This window comes from Scyliorhinus torazame, chromosome 21 (genome assembly GCF_047496885.1).
Source record: "Scyliorhinus torazame isolate Kashiwa2021f chromosome 21, sScyTor2.1, whole genome shotgun sequence".
In the NCBI taxonomy this organism is placed as follows: Eukaryota; Metazoa; Chordata; class Chondrichthyes; order Carcharhiniformes; family Scyliorhinidae; genus Scyliorhinus; species Scyliorhinus torazame.
This window is the reverse complement of record NC_092727.1, coordinates 16,146,090-16,165,580: the sequence shown is the minus strand read 5'-3', so window position 1 is coordinate 16,165,580 and position 19,491 is coordinate 16,146,090. Positions and strand designations below refer to the sequence as shown.

Here is a 19,491-nt window from a genome sequence, read left to right as displayed (position 1 = left end):
TAGTCCGGAATCCCATAACAAATTGGGGTTTTCATTCTTGGACCCATAACAATGGAGTTCTTAGTCTGGGATTTTAACCAAAGATTGGGGTTCTGGTCTGGATCCATCATACTTACAGGTTGACTGGAAGCGACTAGCTCTTTAGAAGCAGCAGCAGAAAGTTACACGAGACATTTGAAATGTGGATGTATCACAAAACATGCATGGCTAGGCTGTGATTCCCCTCTGACCATGGTCGACCAGCTTACTGACAATCACCCATCAATTGTCACAAAAGATGGCCCTTTAGGAAAGGAGACATAGTGCCCACAGAATACTAAACCACAAAGGAAACAATGCTGTCAGGAGATACGGAGAACATAAAGGGTGGGGGGGGGGGGGGGGGGAAAAGAGAAGAAAACCAAATTAAGCTTGTTGGTAAAGTTTGTTTATTTCCCATATATACAGGTTGCAATTCCTTGTCCGCGTTACACTTTCCTTGGATTCAGGGTTCTGGTCCATAAGAGTTTACATTTTCAAAAACATTTGGAGTATTCACAAAATATATACATAACAACCGGATACGCCAAAGACTCTGAAGGTGAGACAGCCTCCCAGGTGAGCTCAAGATCCAGCTCCAAAAGTTCCAGCCTTTTCTGCGATCTCCAAAGCCACTTTCAAATTCTGTTCAAAGAGGTCACACCTGCAGATGAAAGAGAGTTTTTAAAATACAAAATAGTTCAAGGGAATTACTTCAAATCCGACCACACCACTTCAATCAATAAGTTACAACCGAATAAATTCAAATTTTGTGATAGGAACACAACTGATTCTCAGATATTTCTGACATGCAGGCGTCTCGTAAAGAGGTCAACAAAAGGAGAGACTGTCTAATTCCACTTCTTATTTTGGCACGGTCTTATAAATACCCCTCAAGGTTGAGGATTTCCCATGGGGGAAGATCTATTGGTATGGAGCAAATTCATGGTCCTACATCAATAGAATAGATGTCTTGTTGGTGCAGTGGGTAGTGTCCCTGTCTCCGAGCCATACGTGTCAGGTTCGAGTCCCATCTCGGGACTCGATGGACGAGGAACGTGCATTCATTGTGCAGCTAAACAGGTCAAGTATCAATCTGCAAAATCCTTCCAAGACGCCAATGGCAGGCAGTTTTTTATAAATTAAGGGACAATGTAGAGTGGCCAATTCACCTATCCTGCACATCTTTGGGCTGTGGGGGCGAGACCCCCGCAGACACAGGGAGAATGTGCAAACTCCACACGTACAGTGACCAAGGGTCAGGATCGAACCCGGGTCCTCAGCGTTGTGAGGCAGCAGTGCTAACCACTGCGCTACCGGGCCACCCATGGAGGTGTTTTAATTATAGGTTTGCATTCCTGGCCAGTACGGGGATTGAACCTGCGACCTTGGCGCTATTAGCACCATGCTCTAACCATCTGAGCTAGCCGGCCACGTCAATGGCAGGCAGTGAAGAGTGGGAGAGGCCCCAGGCCGGCCATGCTTGTTGTGGAATGGCGCCCATCAAGCTATAAGCCCCTGGCGACAGGCTAGCGATCCGTTTCAGGGAACAAATTAGCCCTGGGAACAGATGAAAATCTGCTTTATGCACCACTAGGTGCGTGGAAGTGAAACAATATCAATAGAAATTAAAAATCCACTTTAAACCTCGCTACTTAAACCTTGGTTCTGAATTGATATTTGCTATATCGTATTAAGCAGATGCTGAACCCCAGTATCATTCCAGAAGTGAAATGTGGGCCTAAATGTTGTTTTGACAGGTTCTAATGCACTGAATCATCATTGCAGTCTCAACTAGAGTTTTTTAAAATTGAGGTTTAGGAAATTCTTCTAATTGCCGTACAAACATACAAATTAGGAAGACTATGCCACTAAAACTTGCTCCACCATTAATGATCCAATTTTAACTTTAGCATCACGTGCTCACCTACCCCAATAACCTTTCGCCCCTTGTTTAAGAAACTATCGACTTCTGCCTTAAAGATATTCAAAGGCTATGCCTCAACCACTTTTTGAGGAAGAGAATTCCAAAAACTCATAGCCCTCAGCAGAAAAGAAATCCTCATCTGTCTTAAATGAGCGACCCCACAGTGGGCCCGAATTCTAGATTCTCCCACAAGAGGAAACATCCTCTCCACATCCAACCTTTCAAGTTCCCTCAGGATTTTATCTTTTAATCAAGTCAGCAGGCGCAAGCCTAACCTCTCCCGTCCTTCCTCACAAGACAACCCACCCATTCCAGGTATTAGTCTAGTAAACCTTCTCTGACTGCTTCCAATGTATTTACATCTTTCCTTAAATAAGGTGATCAATGCTGTACACAATACTCCAGGTGTGGTCTCGTCAAAGCCCTGTACAACTGAAGCATAACGTCCCTACTTTTGTCATCAATTCCCCTCACAATAAGCAATAACATTCTATTAACTTTGCTAATTACTTGCTGCATCTGCATACTAACCTTTTGCAATTTATGCACTAGGGTGCTCAGATCCCTCTGCAACCTTATTTAGATAATACACTTTTTTGTTCGTCCTGCCAAAATGAACAACCTCACATTTTCCCACATTATATTCCATCTTCCAAATATTTTCCACTTACCTAACTAATCTAGATTCTTTAGTAGCCTCCTTATGTCCTCGTCACAAGTTACTCTCCCACCTATATTTGTATCATCAGCAAATTTAGCAACCATACCATTGGTCGCCTCATCCAAGCCATTGATATAAATTGTAAAGAGTTGAGGCCCCAGTACTGATCTTGTGGAACACTACTCATCACATCCTGCCAACCAGGCACATCCTGCCAACCAGAAAAGGAACCATTTATGTCTACTTGCTGTTCAGGTTAGCTAGTCACTCTTCTATCCAATATAACCCCTACACCATGGGCTTTTATTTTCTACAATAACATTGACGAAGCACTTTATCAAAGGCCTTCTGAAAGTTTAAGTACAGTACATCCACCAGTTCCCCTGTATTCACAGCACCTGTTACTTCTTCAAAGAATGTGTCCCTTTATCCTTATTCAGGTCGAACCAGACTACGTACCCCTGCAGCCGAGGGAACAGCAAGCTGCTACTTAGGCTGTCAAGATAACACGTTGCACTACTATCCTAAAAAGCACAGTGCCCCAAAAACCACGTTGACAACAAAGTCTTGTAAATATCAAGTGGACAAAATGTTAACCTTTTCAATTCAGTAGCAAGTACAGCCTTCTCTATCTATTGGGCATCCTGGACAACCCATCAGTTTACAGCAGAGCAAGACCTTCCCCAGATCTCTGCTAATTTCACACAAAAGTGAGCCACAGCAAGCCTATGTATAACAAATGACTGTTGCTCAAACCTCCCTTCCGTGTGGTAGCACCCAGCATCTATTGGCACTTGCTCCAAAGCAGCAGGTTTTATTTTCTCAAAGAGACGTGTTAACAGTGGGCAAAGCTAAAAGGCAGAACATAACTCCCACTGTCATTAAGAAAGAGAGAACAGATGGCATGTTAAAGGAGCAATGCAGCAGGCAACGGCAGTGAATCCAACTATTGTTCACACTGTGCTACGCCTGCCTTGGCTCCAGGGTAAAATCTATCCCAGAGGTGGCTTTACCTGAAGCTAATGCAGAGTTTATAATCAAAACGGCAAGTTAGCAAAATTTATAAAGGGCTGGATTCTCCGGCCTCGCAATAGGAGGCAGCACATCATTCACTGGTGGCAGGATTCCCTCTTCCCACCACTGTCAATGGGAATCCCATTGAAACCGGTGGGCGGGAGGTGCGCTGCCGGCAGGACCAGAGAATCCCACCGCCAGTGAATGGCCGGAGAATGCCGGCCAAAACATGTACACTACAATTCCTTATTCACACCATGTTGCAGCCCTACCTGATAGGCATCTCGAGGGAGTAGAATGGATTTTTAAGAGCAAAGTCTGAATAAATTTCATAAATCTTCCGTAGAAGAGAATCAATTCCAGCTTGTCGAGGGTCTGCCAACACAATGAACTTAATTCCTTAAACAGTGAAGGACAAAACAAAATTAAACACAGAACAAGCAATCAGAATAACTCACATTAAAGAGCCACCTCAGCCCACAAGCAATAAATAAGCTACAAGTTACAAGAACAACGTGGTACTCTATTGAGAATCCAGTAGAAATGGAAATCAGGAACATGACTGGTATTGATTTTCAACCACATTATACTTCCCTCACTTTCCACTGCACAGTCATAGAAACGTACAGCACAGGAGGGCATTTGGCTCTCCAGTAGAGATATCTATTCATCCCACTCATCTGCCCTTGCCCCATATCCTGCCATTTTTTTCCCCTCGTTCAAGTATTTAACCAATTTTCTTCTGAAAGTCATTAGTGAACCTGATGCTGCTACCATTTCAAACTGTGCGTTCCAACAACTCACTAAATAACGCAGAATTTCTAAGCGTAAGGAGCGGTTTGATTTTATGTTTTCAAGATATTAATGGGGAACAGATAGGAGGGAAAGAACGACACTGTGGGGGTGATAGAGACAGTGCAGGGAAGTCTAGGACTGGGGACAGTCCAAAAATTAAACCCAGACCTTTCAGGGGTGATGTTAGGAAACACTTTCTTTTTAAAAAAAATGTTTTAATATATTTTCAATAGAGATAACAAAAAAACAAAGAACACATGAATAAACATCTTATAGCTCTGTCACGTATTCCCCCAATAATTGATAATAAACACAGTAGTAAGCACAAAGTCGTCGCCACCCGCCACCCCCCACCCCCCCACCCCCGGGTTGCTGCTGCTACTGTCCACCTCCTAACGCTCCGCTAGAAAGTCTAGGAACGGTTGCCACCACCTGAAGAACCCTTGCACAGATCCTCTAAAGGCAAATTTTACCCTCTCCAATTTAATAAACCCTGCCATGTCGCTGATCCAGGCTTCCAGGCCTCGCATCCTTCCACTGTAGCAGAATCCTCCGCCGGGCTACCAGGGACGCAAAGGCCAGAATACCGGCCTCTTTCGCCTCCTGCACTCCCGGCTCGTCCGATACCCCAAATAGTGCAAGCCCCCAACTCGGCTTAACCCGGGTGTTTACTACCTTAGACACCGTCCTCGCAATGCCCCTCCAGAACCCATCCAGCGCTGGGCACGCCCAGAACATGTGGGCATGATTTACTGGGCTCCCCGAACACCTCACACACCTGTCCTCCACTCCAAAAAAACAACTCAGCCTTGCCCCAGTCATGTGCGCCCTGTGCAGAACCTTAAATTGTATCAGGCTAAGCCTGGCACAAGAGGAGGAAGAATTTACCGTACCCAGAGCGTCCACCCATGTACCCTCGTCTATCTCCTCCCCCAGCTCCTCCTCCCATTTACCTTTCAGCTCCTCCACCGAGGCCTCCGCCTCCATCTCCTAGTAGATCGCCGAGACCTTGCCTTCTCACACCCCCGAGAGCACTCTATCCTGGATCCTACGTGCTGGCAGCAGCGGGAATGCCCTCACCTGCCATCTTACAAACGCCCTTACCTGCATCATGTACCTGATGGCATTTCCAGGGGGAGACCAAATTTTTCCTCCAATGCCCCAAGGCTCGCAAACGTCCCATCTATAAACAGGTCTCCCATCCTTCTAATTCCTGCCCTGTGCCAGCTCAGGAACCCCCCATCCATTCTCCCCGGGACAAACCGATGGTTCTCTCGGATCGGGGACCACACCGAAGCCTCTGCCTCCCCCCTGTGGCGTCTCCACTGCCCCCAAATTTTAAGGGTCGCCGCCACCACTGGACTCGTGGTGTACCTTGCCGGCGGCAGCGGCACCGTCACCAGCGCTCTCAGGCTCGTGCCCACACAGGACGCCATCTCCAGCCTCTTCCATGCCGCCCCCTCCCCCTCCATTACCCACTTGCGTATCACTGCCACATTGGCAGCCCAGTAGTACCCACATAGATTAGGCAATGCTAGCCCTCCTCTGTCCCTGCTCCATTCCAGAAACACCCTTCTCACCCTCGGGGTCTTTTTCGCCCATACAAACCCCATGATGCTCCTGCTGACCCGCTTAAAAAAGGCCTTAGGGATCAGGATGGGGAGGCACGGGAATATAAAAAGGAACCTCGGGAGCACCGTCATCTTCAGCGACTGTACCCTACCCGCCAGGGAGAGCAGCAGCATATCCCACCTTTTAAACTCCTCCTCCATCTGCTCCACCAGCCTCGTCAAGTTGAGCTTGTGTAGGGCCCCCCAGCTCCTGGCCACCTGGATCCCTCGGTACCGAAAACTCCTTTCCGCCCTCTTCAGTGGAAGCTTGTCTATCCCCCTTCCCTGGTCCCCTGGGTGTATCAGGAATAGCTCACTCTTCCCCATGTTGAGCTTATACCCAGAAAAGTCTCCAAACTCCCTGAGGATCCACATCACCACCGGCATCCCCCCCACCGGGTCTGCCACATACAGTAACAGGTCGTCTGCATACGGTGATACCCGGTGTTCCTCCCCCCCTCACACCAGCCCCCTCCAGTTCCTGGACTCCCTCAAAGCCATCGCCAAAGGTTCAATTGCCAACGCAAATAGCAGGGGGGATAGGGGGCACCCGTGCCTCGTCCCCCGGTACAGCCGAAAGTATTCCGATCTCCTCCGATTTGTGGCCACACTCGCCACCGGGGCTTCGTACAGTAACCTAACCCAACTAACGAACCCCTCCCCAAGCCCGAACCTCCTCAACACTTCCCACAGGTACCCCGACTCCACCCTATCGAAGGCCTTCTCCGCATCCATAGCCGCCACGATCTCCGCTTCCCCCTCCACTGCAGGCATCATGATTACATGTAGTAGCCTTCGCACATTGGCGTTTAGCTGCCTTCCCTTCACGAAACCCGTCTCGTCCTCGTGGATCACCCCCGGGACACAGTCCTCAATTCTGGTAGTCCTCACTAGTAGTGGGCCCAACAGGTCCATATACTTCCTGTAAAATTTCACCGGGAACCCATCTGGCCCCGGTGCCTTCCCCGCCTACATACCCCCCAGCCTCTTAGTCAGCTCCTCCAGCCCTACCGGTGCCCCAAGCAACGCCACCTGCCCCTCCTCTACCCTCGAGAACCTCAGCCGGTCCAGAAAACGACACCCCCCCCTCCCCCTCTTCCATCGGGGGCTCAGACCTATACAGCCCCTCATAGAAGTCTCTAAATAACCCATTTATTGCCACCGCACTCCGCACCGTGTTCCCCCCTTTATCCCTAACACCCCCAATCTCCCTTGCTTCCTCCCGCTTCCAAAGCTGGTGTGCCAGCATCCGGCTAGCCTTCTCCCCGTATTCATGCACCGCCCCTTGCGCCTTCCTCCACTGCACCTCCCCTTCTTGGTAGTCAACAGGTGGAACTCGGCCTGGAGGTTTCGTCGCTCCTAGAGTAGTCCCTCCTCGGGGACCTCTGCGTACCTCCTATCTACCCTTAAAATCTCCCCCACCAACCTCTCCCTCCTCTCCTTGTGGGCCCAAGTGGAGATTAGCTCTCCCCTAATCACCCAACTTCAGCGTCTCCCAGACCACCCCTGCCTGCACCTCCCCATTATTGTTAACCTCTAGGTATCTTTCAATGCACCCCCGGATCCGCCCGCTCACCTCCTCATCCGCCAGCAAACCCACCTCCAGGCACCACAGCGGGCGCTGGTCCCTCTCCTCCCCTAGCTCGAGCTCCACCCAGTGCGGGGCATGGTCTGAGGTGGCTATGACCGAATACTCAGTGTCCTCCACCCTCGGGATCAGCGCCCTGCTCAAAACGAAGAAGCCAATCCGGGAGTAGGCTTTATGGACGTGGGAAAAGAAAGAGAATTCCCTGGCCCCCCCGGCCTAACAAACCTCCATGGGTCCATAAACACCCTCAACACCTTGGCCGCCGCCGGCCTCTTACCCGTCCTGGACCTAGAGCGGTCCAATGCTGGATCCAATACCGTATTAAAGTCCCCCCCATTATCAAGCTCCCTGCCTCCAGGTCCGGAATCCGGCCCAACATGCGCCGCATAAATCCGGCATCGTCCCAATTCGGGGCATACACATTCACCAAGACCACCCGCACCCCCTGCAGCTTACCACTCACCATCACGTACCTACCTCCATTGTCTGCCACGATGTTCAGCGCCTCAAACGACACCCGCTTCCCCCCCAAAATCGCCACCCCTCGATTCTTTGCGTCCAACCCAGAATGGAAAACCTGCCCTACCCACCCCTTTCTCAGCCTAACCTGGTCTGCCACCCTCAAATGCGTCTCCTGGAGCATGACCACATCTGCCTTCAGTCCCTTCAGGTGCGTGAACACACGGGCCCTCTTGACTGGCCCGTTCAGGCCTCTCACATTCCAAGTTATCAGCCGGATCAGAGGGCTGCTGCCCCCACCCCCCTCGCCCGCCGATAAGCCATCTCCCTTTTCAAGCCAGCCACATCTCCCGCACTCTCCGTTCCCCCCAGCAGCAGACCCCCGCCCCGACTCTCTTCAGTCTCCAGCTCCCCTTTGGCCAATGCAGCAGCAACCCAGTTTCCCCCGCCCCCCCCCCCTCCCCCAGCTAGGTTCCCCCTTGCTGCGTTGCTCCCCCCATAGCACTCCCGTAAGTCAGCTGACTCCTGCTGACCCCGGCCGCTCCCGCCACTCCATCGACCGTCCCAGTGTGAGAATCTATTCCCCCCCCCCCCCACCGTCCATCAGCGGGCTCGCCTCTCCAGCACCACCCCTCCCCCCAACCCCACCCCCTTCCTTCCCTAGCGTGGGAAAAAGCCCACGCTTTCCACCAAGCCGGCCCCGCCCCCTCTGGCGCAGCACCCATTCGCGGCCTGACCCCAGCTCTCTCTCTCCCCCCCCCCCCCCCCCACCCCCCAATGGGGCCCCCTCCTCCAACCACCGATGCCCACACTCTCACCAAACCCCCACTACGAACCATTTCACCATAGCCCACCCAGCACCCCAAAAGAAAAAAAACAGTACCAAACAGAACAGAACATCCCCCCCCCCTCCCCCCCAGAACACAACAATCACATCAATCCCCTCTCGACATCCCCTCGCAACCGACCCTCAATCCAAGTCCAACTGTCCGGCCTGGATAAAGGTCCCCGCCTCCTCCGGCACCTCGAAGTAGTGGTGGCGTTCCTTGAAAGTGACCCAGTCGCGCCGGCTGCAACATTCCAAATTTCACCCCCTTCCGACGCAGAGCCGCCTTAGCCCAATTGTACCCAGCCCTCTTCTTGGCCACCTCCGCGCTCCAGTCCTGGTATATCCGGACCTCTGCATTCTCCCACCTGCTGCTCCGCTCCTTCTTTGCCCACCTTCGGACACACTCCCTGTCCACGAAGCGGTGGAACCACACCAGCACCGCCCGCGGCGGCTCGTTGGGCTTGGGCCTCCTCGCCAGGACTCGGTGGGCCCCCTCCAGCTCCAGGGGCCTTGCGAAGGCCCCCACGCCCATCAACGTGTTCAGTATCGTGACCACGTAAGCTCCAACATCCGACCCCTCCACTCCCAACGGGAGACCCAGAATCCGCAGGTTCTTCCTCCTCAACCGATTCTCCATGTCCTCGAACTTCTCCTGCCATTTCTTATGCATCGCCTCGTGCGCCTCTACCTTCACCGCCAGGCCCAAGATCTCGTCTTCGTTCTCCGAGGCCTTTTGCCGCACCTCCCGGATCGCCGCCCCTTGGGCCTTCTGGGTCTCGAGCAGCTTGTCTATCGAAGCATTCATCGGCTCCAACAGCTCTGCCTTCAATTCCGTGAAGCAGCGCTGGAGAAACTCCTGCTGTTCCTGCGACCACTGCGCCCACGCTGCCTGGTCTCCACCCGCCGCCTTCTTGGTATTCCTCCCTCGCACTTTTCGCTGCTCCAAAACTACTTTTTTCACCGCTCCACCCCTGATCCAATCCATACAGTGCCGGGGAAATGTTTCTGTCAGCTCCCCACACTAGGAACAGTCGAACAAATGCCGCTGGAGGCCCTAAAAAGAGCCCAAAAGTCCGTTTCTGGCAGGAGCTGCCGCATCGCCGCAACCGGAAGCGTTAGGAAACACTTTCAAACACAGTGGTAGAAATTTGGAACTCTCGTCCACAGACAGCAATTACTACTTGATCAATTATTAATTTTAAATCTGAGATTGATGAAGCTTTTTGTATTAAGGGGCAAAGATGGCATATGAAAGTAGGTTATGGATCAGCCATGATTTCACTGAATGGTGAACAGGCTTAAGGCTAAATGACCACCTCCTGTTCACGTGTCCTATATATTTCCTCATTTAGTCTCTTTATCAATCACGTTTGATCAGTCACTAGTCAATCACCTCCTCTGGTCACTAATCACCCTGTCAGCAGAAACAAGTTTCGCCTTATTAACTCTAACCAGAACTATTTCTGGCTTTTAACATCTCTATTTCATCGAGTCGGGAGAACAAAACTCTTTCTCTTCAACACAACCGCATCATCTTTACTATGGAGAAAGGGCACATAGATGAAATAGTCTGAAACTCCAGAAATAGGAGATGACAGGCAATGATTCACCTGTTAGTGTTTGAAAACAATGCAATTTGAAGGCGTCCGTTTCTAGCATTTCAATGCCAGAACTTCCAGGCTCTGGTGATAACTGGGATCCTATCGCAAAAAGCCTGAGAATACAAACAAAACCTTTTTAGGGTCTGACATAGACACAATATCTTTCAAGAATCACCAAGAAGTAAAGACCGAGCCATTAATTACATATCCTAGTACAATCACTTAGGGATCTTAATCCCAAATATATTTGTAAAGAATGTGCTTGAGCATGAATTGATTGCGTCATGTAGTTTCCTCACTCAGTGCATCTAACAGGCCCTACTAGCAGTATTAATGTAACAGCATATGGTCAGGAATTTCTGGAGTTAAGTATTGCTACCTTAAAGTTCAGATAAAACACTGGAAACTCGGCAGTCAGCTTCTGAAAAGACAGGTCACTATTTCAAGCGGAGATCCCACATTGGCTCCAATAAAGCTTCTCTATCTGAAACATTAACCAATTATTTTCCGATGCTGATAGGAGTGCTGTACATTTCTGTTATTTTTCATCTTTATTTAATTCAACTTGTGCAGGTTTTCCATTTCAATTTGAATCCTGACCGTTGCATGTTTTCCATCAGAACCCTGCCAGGCCCGATATCTGTGCAGCTGAGAGAGTGGGGGAAGAAGGCAGCGTGATCGCTTTCTGTAGCCAGTCACCAGGTCATGCCAGGGAGGATGCAGGGATACTTTTGGTTTCCATTTCTTTTGCCTGGGGGACAGGGCAGTCTCTGTACTTAGCCTCCACTCTCTAAGCGGTTTAGGTCAAAAGTTGAGCAGACCGGATTTAAAATTCACACAGTTTCTTATTCTGAGCATGGATCCAGAGTGCATTAATTTCCAGCGCAATGTGTGCTTAACACTGAGGAATAATGCAGTGACATTCAGCATGTCAGTGATAGGTGTATTATCTCTAAAAACTTTATGGAGATCAATGGAAAGGCTAGATTAAATGATTTTCCTACTTGGGAATGAAACAGTTCCTGAATGGACTGGACATGCTAGCTGTGCCTACTCCTGCTCCTAGTTCTTATGTTCTGTGGGGAACGATAAGCGGAGGGAACTGGAAGCACCAATAGGACTGGGAGAGATCATGGAGAGCATCAACTCCATGCAGGGGTGCCTGGGCCCAATGGGTTCCCGGCAGACCTCTGTAAAAAATTCACACCAGCTCTGGCCCTGCACCCACGGGAGATGTTCGCAGACTCGCTAGCAAGGGGCTCCCTGCCTCCTACACTAACACAGGTCACCATATCGCTGATATCCAAGAAAGACAAAGACCTGATGGAATGCGGATCATATAGACCCATTTTACAGCTTAAAGTAGATGCTAAAATGCTCACTAAAGTCCTTGCCAAGAGACTGGAAGGCTGTGTACCAGAGGTGGTCGCAGAGGACCAGCTGGGCTTTGTCAACGGTAGACAGCTAACTTCGAACATCAGACTGCTGCTGAGTGTGATACTAACCCCAACCGGGGAAGCGATTGTCTCCTTGGATGCAGAAAAGTCCTTCCACAGAGTCGAATGGAAGTACCTAATAGAGGTACTGGAGAGATTTGGGCTAGGGACGGAGTTCACCTCATGGGTGAAACTCCTATACAACGCCTCCAAGGGAGCATTCGGATCAACACCATCAGCTCTGAACACTTCCAGTTGCACAGAGGCACCAGGCAGGGATGCCCGTGCCCTGCTCTTGTTCGCCCTGACAATTGAACCCCTGGCGATCGCTCTGTGGGACGCAAAAGGCCGGAAGGGTATCCGAAGAGGAGGCAGAGAGCAGCGAGTCTCACTCTTTGCAGGTGACCTGCTCCTTTACATCTCTGACCCACAGAACAGCCTGAAAGTAATCATGAAGCTCCTGGAAGAGTTTGGGAGCCTTCTTGGGCTACAAACTCAACCAGGGCAAGAGTGAGGCATTCCCGGTGAACCCAAACAGGGGAGGGACAGAGCTGGAGGATCTACCACTCAAACTAGCCCAAAACAAATTCCACACCTGGGGATTCAGATAGCCCACGACTGGACATGGATCCACAATGGAATCTGACCAGTCTGGCAGAGGAAGTTAAAGAGGACCTACAGAGATGGGATACACTCACCAACTTCATCCCCAAGGCCTTTTTCCAAAGAATAGATAAAATTATTATGCCGTTTGTGTGTGTGGGGGAAAGAATCCTAGCATCCCCAAAACTACACTGCAGAGGAAAAGAAACATGGGCGGTCTGGCCCTTCCGAACCTGCAATACTACCATTGGGCAGCCACAGTAAATTAATTAGAAAGTACATGACACACTTGAGTGATATTGGACCCAGTGGTAAACTGTAAATCCTCACTCACAGGGCAGCACAACACTCACGTCTAGTCAGATGGTTGAAAGTTTGAGACCCCATAGCAGGACCTAGTCCTAGGTGTATAATCAAGGCTTGAATTCCAGTGCAGAACTGAGGATGCATTACACTTTTGGAGGCATTGGGCTGCAGGCAAGACCTTTAACAGAGGTCTTATATCTTGATAAAGGTTTTAATAGGAAAATTGGGACATAGGTATTGTATTCTAGAAGGATAATATCAAAAGGACAGGATAGCCTTCTCCATTCAAACATATGAACAAAAACAGTCCCATTTTCAGCATTCCAGGAACTTGGAAAATCTTTTAATTATTTGAACCAAGAAACTCATTTTAGGGAAAAAATAAATTTTTAAAAATCAGCAAAATAGTATTAGATCAACCAGCAAAGTAACAAGAAGCTGCACCCCCAAGGCTCATTTATTCAGGTGCACTCTGCTTAAAGGTAGATCCATGGCTTATTCACTTCTGCTGCTGCAGCCTGAACCATTTCCTTGGCAGTTTTTGTCACTGGTGGCTTGTCATTGCATTCCACCCTCAGGGGCAGAGCCGAGGTGGCAGGTCCCAAGTCTACACCCGCTGGAACGGGAATCAAACCCGAGCTTTTAGCATCATTCGGATCCACCTGCCAGCAACCTAGCTAGGTCAGCTAACTGGCCTCCCTTCCCAAGGTTCATTGCACTTTGTGAAACATGCCGCACTTCTGAACTTAATTATTTTTCTCCATTTCAAAACTTACGAATGAAACATGGAGGCCAACATTAATTTCTCGTTCGATGTCAGACGTGGACGTCCAAAGCGAATTGCCAACGGGTAATTGAAAGAGGTATTCAGATACTCCAGCACATCCCTGTTATCAGACATGTATTTTCCATTCACATCAATTCCATTGATTGAAAGCACCGCATATCCAACTAGGGGGAAAAGAAGGAAAAGTAGTAATATAAAATTCAAACACCAGAGTAACTGTATTCAAAGCTTGCAAAAACACACATCATAGTTAGAACTACCATCATCAGCAAAAAGTTTAAAATTTGACAGACAAAAACACTTTTAAGAATGATTACGCACAACTTTCTAGTATGAACACAGACAAAATCTACACTTTAGACGCTGCAAAATTTGGATTATGTTTAGTTTCAGGACTCCTCTTGGCAATGAAAAGTGTTTCATACATGGAGAAACTGAAGAGAAATGAAGTGCTCGGTCTTGCAGCTGTGACAAGGTGGAAGGAAACAAATAACAAACATGATCTACATAGCCCTTTATATTCTCAATATCTCAAAGTGTTTCATAGCTAAAAAAGTACTTCTGAAGTATACTCACTATTGTTACACAGGCTGCAGACATTTTATTACATTAATGTGCTGTGTAAATACATGTGAGATTTGTAACAATTAGTACCCAGCACAAAGCCCCGTAAACAGCAATGAAATAAAGAGCTGCTTTAAAATTTGAACATGATTTTCGTTGAGGCTTCAACAATGACGAGGGCGCTGAGCGAACTCCTAGCGGAACAAAATACTTTACAGGCTCACCTGAGCAAGCAGACCGAGTCCAGATTAAGAGCTCAACAGAAAGACAGTCACTAGTCACTCTGAAAAGGCTTCAGTCCCTCGATGCAACACCGAGATGTCAGCCTAGATTGTGTGTTCCAATCAGCCTGAATCTAAAAACCTTCAGATTCAAAAGCAAGTGTGCTAATTACTGACCCAGCCAGACAAATCTTTTTTTTAAAATAAATTTAGAGTACCCAATTCCTTTTTCCAATTAAGGGGCAAATTAGCGTGGCCAATTCACCTACCCCGCATGTCTTTTTGGGTTGTGGGGGTGAGACCCACGCAAACATGGGGAGAATGTGCAAACTGTACATGGACTGGGGCTGGGATCGAAACCGGGTCCTCGGCGCCGTGAGGCAGCAGTGCTAACCACTACGCTGCACCATGCCAGACAAATCATACATAATACTTGGCATAAATATGGAACAAGAAATGATGAGGAACCTAGATAGGGTAAAAAGGGATGCCCTGTTTCCCCTAGTGGAGAGGTCAATTACCAGGGGGCACAGATTTAAGGTGATTGGTAGAAGGATTAGAAGGGACATTAGGAAAATCTTCTTCACTCGGAGGGAGATATGTTTTGGGAATTGGTTGCCTGGTTCGGTGGTGGAGGCTGGAAAACGCAACTCATTTAAAACATACCTGGGTTTGCACCTAGAGTGCTGTAACCTGCAAGGCAACGGGCCAGATGCTGGAAGGTGGGAGCAGAACGGGCAGCACGTTTTGTTTATTTTTCAGCCAGCACAGACAGAATGGAACAAATGGCCTCTTTCTGTGCTGTCATTTTTCCATGGTTCTATAATAAAAACAAAATACTACAGATCTTTTTGTTTTTTAAGTACCCAATTCATTTTTTTTTTTAAATTAAGGGACAATTTAGCATGGCCAGTCCACCTTTTCATAGAATTTACAGTGCAGAAGGAGGCCATTCGGCCCATCGAGTCTGCACCGGCTCTTGGAAAGAGCACCCTACCAAAGGTAAACACCTCCACCCTATCCCCATAACCCAGTAATCCCACCCAACACGAAGGGCAATTTTGGACACTAAGGGCAATTTACCATGGCCAATCCACCTAACCTGCACATCTTTCGACTGTGGGAGGAAACCGGAGCACCCGGAGGAAACCCACGCACACACGGGGAGGATGTGCAGACTCCGCACAGACAGTGACCCAAGCCGGAATCAAACCTGGGACCCTGGAGCTGTGAACAAATTGTGCTAACCACAATGCTACCGTGCTGCCCATCTTTGGGTTGTGGGTGTGAGATTCACGCAGACAAAGGGAGAATGTGCAAACTCCACATGGGCAGTGACCCAGGGCCGGGATCGAACGCGGGTCCTCAGCGCTGTGAGGCAGCACTACTAACCACCGCGTCGACCCAAAATACTACAGATCGGAAATAAAAACAGAACGTGTTGGAAAATCTCAGCAGGTCTGATAGCACCAGTGGAGAGAGAAACAGAGTAAACTTTGTGTGTCCTAATTAACTCTTGTTAATGGTTCTGAAGAACAGTATTGAATAGGAAACTTGAATACCATTTCTCGCTCCACAGATGACAGACAAATCTTGCATGCCTTCATATAATATACCATTTATTCCTACAGCCCATTGCCCTTTTATATCCCTCCTGATACACACTGGTTGTTGTAAGAGTGAAAAAAGGCAAACTAAAGTTAATATAAAACGGTCGATAAATTTGTTTTACTAGCCAGTTTGCAGAGCTCAGTGGAGCGACAATAGCTGCAATGGACCTCAATAGCTCTCTGTTGCCTGAAGGAGTATAAACTAATGTGGCTGATCATTGTCCAGTTCTTCTGTTGGATATACTTGCAGGTGAATGTGAGCAAGGGTAGGATCTCATGATGGTCACGATGCCACACTGACAGGCGTAGGTTCACTTATAAGCATTGGCAACCTTAATGGGGAAGTAGAAAGCAGCTTCTGCCGATGGAGAAAACTGACAAATCAGCACCTTCAGGGGAGGAGGTTACATTCCATTAAATATATTGCAGGTATTTAACAGAGCTGTTTCCCATAATTAACTATGGTACCTAAGCATATTGAAATCCAGGCATAGATCTGTTAACAATATTACATATTAAACAATTCCAAACACCCATTTCCAAACTAACCCAAACCCACTGTAACAGATACACTGGCTTCACCAGTGGGCGATGATTTACTTTTACTGGTACATCTCCTTCTAGTTGGTGATACAGTCACAGAATTAATAATCTTTTTATTATTGTCACAAGTAGGCTTCCTATAATACTGCAAAGAAGTCACTGAGAAAATCCCCTAGTCGCCACACTCCTGCACCTGTTTGGGTACACAGAGGGAGAATTCAGAATGGTCAATTCACCCAACAAGCATGTCTTTTGGGATTTGTGGGAGGAAACCGGAGCACCCGGAGGAAACCCACGCCGACACGGGGAGAACGTGCAGACTCCGCACAGGCAGTGACCCAAGCAGGAATCAAACCTACAACCCTGCCGCTGTGAAGCAACAGTGCACTGTGCCACCCTATACAGTGCAGAAGTAGGTCATTCAGCCCATCATGCCTGCACCAGCTCTTGAAATGACCCTGACAACTTAGCGCCATTCCTCTGCCTTTTCCCTTGCATATCACTTGAATAGAAACAGACATCCAATGCTCTTTGTGACTGCCTCAATTGAACCTGCTCCACCACAATTCCAGACCCTAACCAATTGCTACGAAAAAGTTTTTCTCACATGTTTTGCTTCTTTTGCAAATCAGTTTAAATCTGTGCCCTCTCGCTCTTGATCCTTTTGAGCAAGAACAGTTTCTCCCTGGCTGCTCTGTCCAGCCCCCTCATGACTTTGAACACCTCCATCAAATCTCCCCTCTTCTCTCCAAGGTGAACAGTCCCAATCTCTCCAATCCATCCTCATAACTGAAGCGTTTCATCCCTGGAACCATTCTTGTAAACCTGATCTGCACTCTCTCCAATGCACTCACATCCTTATCCCAGAACTGTACACAATATTCCAGCTGAGCTCTAACTAGTGTCTTGTATAAGTTCAATAAAACCTTGTACTCAAGGCTCCTATTAATAAACCCAGAATAGAATCATATCATAGAAATCACAGTGCAGAAGGAGGCCATTCGGCCCATCGAGTCTGCACCAGCCTTTGGAAAGAGCACCCTACCTGAGCATACATCTCCACCCCATCCCCTTAACCAAGCAACCCCACCTTAACCTTTTTGAACACTGAAGGGCAATTTAGCATGGCCAATCCACCTAACCTGCACATCTTTGGACTGTGAGAAGAAACCAGAGGAAACCCACGCAGACACAGGGAGAACGTGCAGACTCCGCACAGACAGTGACCCAAGCCGGAACTGAACCTGGGACCCTGGAGCTATGAAGCAACAGTGTTAACCAATGTGCTACCGTGCTGTCCATCTAGCCAGTTGCAAATTTTGCCTATACTCTTTTATGATTGGTTATCTCAACAAATTGAGAAGTTGACCTCTCTTATACTCACAAAACACAAGTTATTCTTTAAAATAAGACACACTTCTGCTGTGTATAATCACAGAATTATTTTCGTTCATTTGTTTTAAAGGTCTGAGCAAGACCGCTGACACAATCTAGGTACTGTAGAGTCCCAGATGACCACAGGCTGCTTTGAGTGAGAGAGGTGACTGGTTACCAAATGCTTTATTAACTGTTCGCTCCACCTGTCCTGCTGCCTTCAATGATCTGTGCACATATACACCCTCTGCTCCTGCACCCTATAAGAATTGTACCCCCTATTTTACATTGTCTGTCATGTGAATGATTTTGAAATAAAATCTTAGAATCTATTGGAATTAGGTAATGGATAACGGGCAGCACGGTAGCACAAGTGGATAGCACTGTGGCTTCACAGCACCAGGGTCCCAGGTTCGATTCCCTGCTGGGTTACTGTGCAGAGTCTGCACATTCTCCCCGTGTGTGCGTGGGTTTCCTCCGGGTGCTCTGGTTTCCTCCCACAGTCCAAAGACATGCAGGTTAGGTGAATTGGCCATGATAAATTGCCCTTCGTGTCCAAAAAGGTTAGGAGGGGTTATTGGGTTACGGGGATAGGGTGGAATTGAGGACTTAAGTGGGTCGGTGTAGACTCGATGGGCCGAATAGCCTCCTTCTGCACAGTATGTTCTATGATAAAGGCGAGCAAATGATAACCAATGGATCTTTTGTTAAGATGCCTGACTAACTATTCGCTTTCATGTCAGGGCGTTGGCTAAAGCACTCTATATACCAGGCCCAGGTTTTCAGGGACCTTTGGTAAGAGCAGCGGCCGCCAGCCACGCCCCATCCCGCACTCCCCTCACCTTTGATGCCGTCCCTCTGACCGAAAGACACCACGACCCGCTCGTCATACACCTTCAACACCAGGTCGAGCGGGTGGCTGAAGGTCTTCTCCACGTCGGTGCGCGGTGAATAGTTGTCATACTGGTAAACCAGGCCGCCGGCTTTATTCACCACATAAACACTGTACACCACCATTCCTGAACTGCCCGGGGGGACGCTGGGAAATGTAGTCCCTTTCCTCTCCCCCGCGGCTGCGCAGTGAAGCGCCTACGAACCCCCCCCGCCCCCCGCCCCCGGGGGGCGCGGAGGGACGCTGGGAAATGTCGACCCCAATGGCGACGCAGGGAAGAGCCTGTGACTCCCAGCTGGCACCGCGCTGACGGGGCAGGTGGGCTGCTGGGAAATGTAGTAATCTCCTCGCAGCGGTGCAATAGACAGCCTACATCTCCCAGGGGACACAGCGTATCTCTGCCAGCTCAATTGGAAATTAAAGCCTTGCATTTATATAGCACCTTCCAAAGCCACTGGAAGTCCCACTGGCCTTTTGTAGGCAGACAATTAAGTACTTTTGAAATATAGTCATTGTTGTAATGTAGGAAAATTTTGCAGTTCGATTAAACATAACGAAGCCTCCACAAATAGCAACGTGATAGTTACCAGAAGTTTTAGTTATGTTGGTTGTGGGAAAAATTATAGCCAGGATACTGTACTCTTCTTTAATTT

General features: G+C 48.6%; 1 protein-coding gene and 1 non-coding gene across 2 annotated transcripts; both read right to left on the bottom strand.

Moving 5' to 3' along the window:
- Positions 1–411: 411 nt before the first annotated feature.
- trappc4 (trafficking protein particle complex subunit 4) lies at positions 412–19,011 on the bottom strand. Its single transcript, XM_072486559.1, has 5 exons — positions 18,789–19,011; positions 13,624–13,798; positions 10,512–10,615; positions 3,893–4,019; positions 412–682 (listed from the first exon to the last, which is right to left on the bottom strand). Exons 1-5 carry the CDS (start codon positions 18,961–18,963, stop codon positions 604–606), a joined length of 660 nt encoding a protein of 219 aa, XP_072342660.1. The 5' UTR covers positions 18,964–19,011; the 3' UTR covers positions 412–603.
- Positions 1,378–1,451, bottom strand: trnai-aau (transfer RNA isoleucine (anticodon AAU)). Its single transcript has one exon. It is a non-coding gene; the product is annotated as a tRNA-Ile (tRNA).
- Positions 19,012–19,491: the final 480 nt, after the last annotated feature.

Coding starts and splice junctions, on each gene's coding strand:
- trappc4 (XM_072486559.1), bottom strand. CDS start 18,963: ATGGTGGTGTACAGTGTTTATGTGGTGAATAAAGCCGGCGGCCTGGTT. Junction 10,616..13,623: donor TTGGCCTCCATGTTTCATTC/GTAAGTTTTGAA, acceptor TTGTATTCTCAG/GCTTTTTGCGATAGGATCCC. Junction 683..3,892: donor TCCCTCGAGATGCCTATCAG/GTAGGGCTGCAA, acceptor TTTCATCTGCAG/GTGTGACCTCTTTGAACAGA.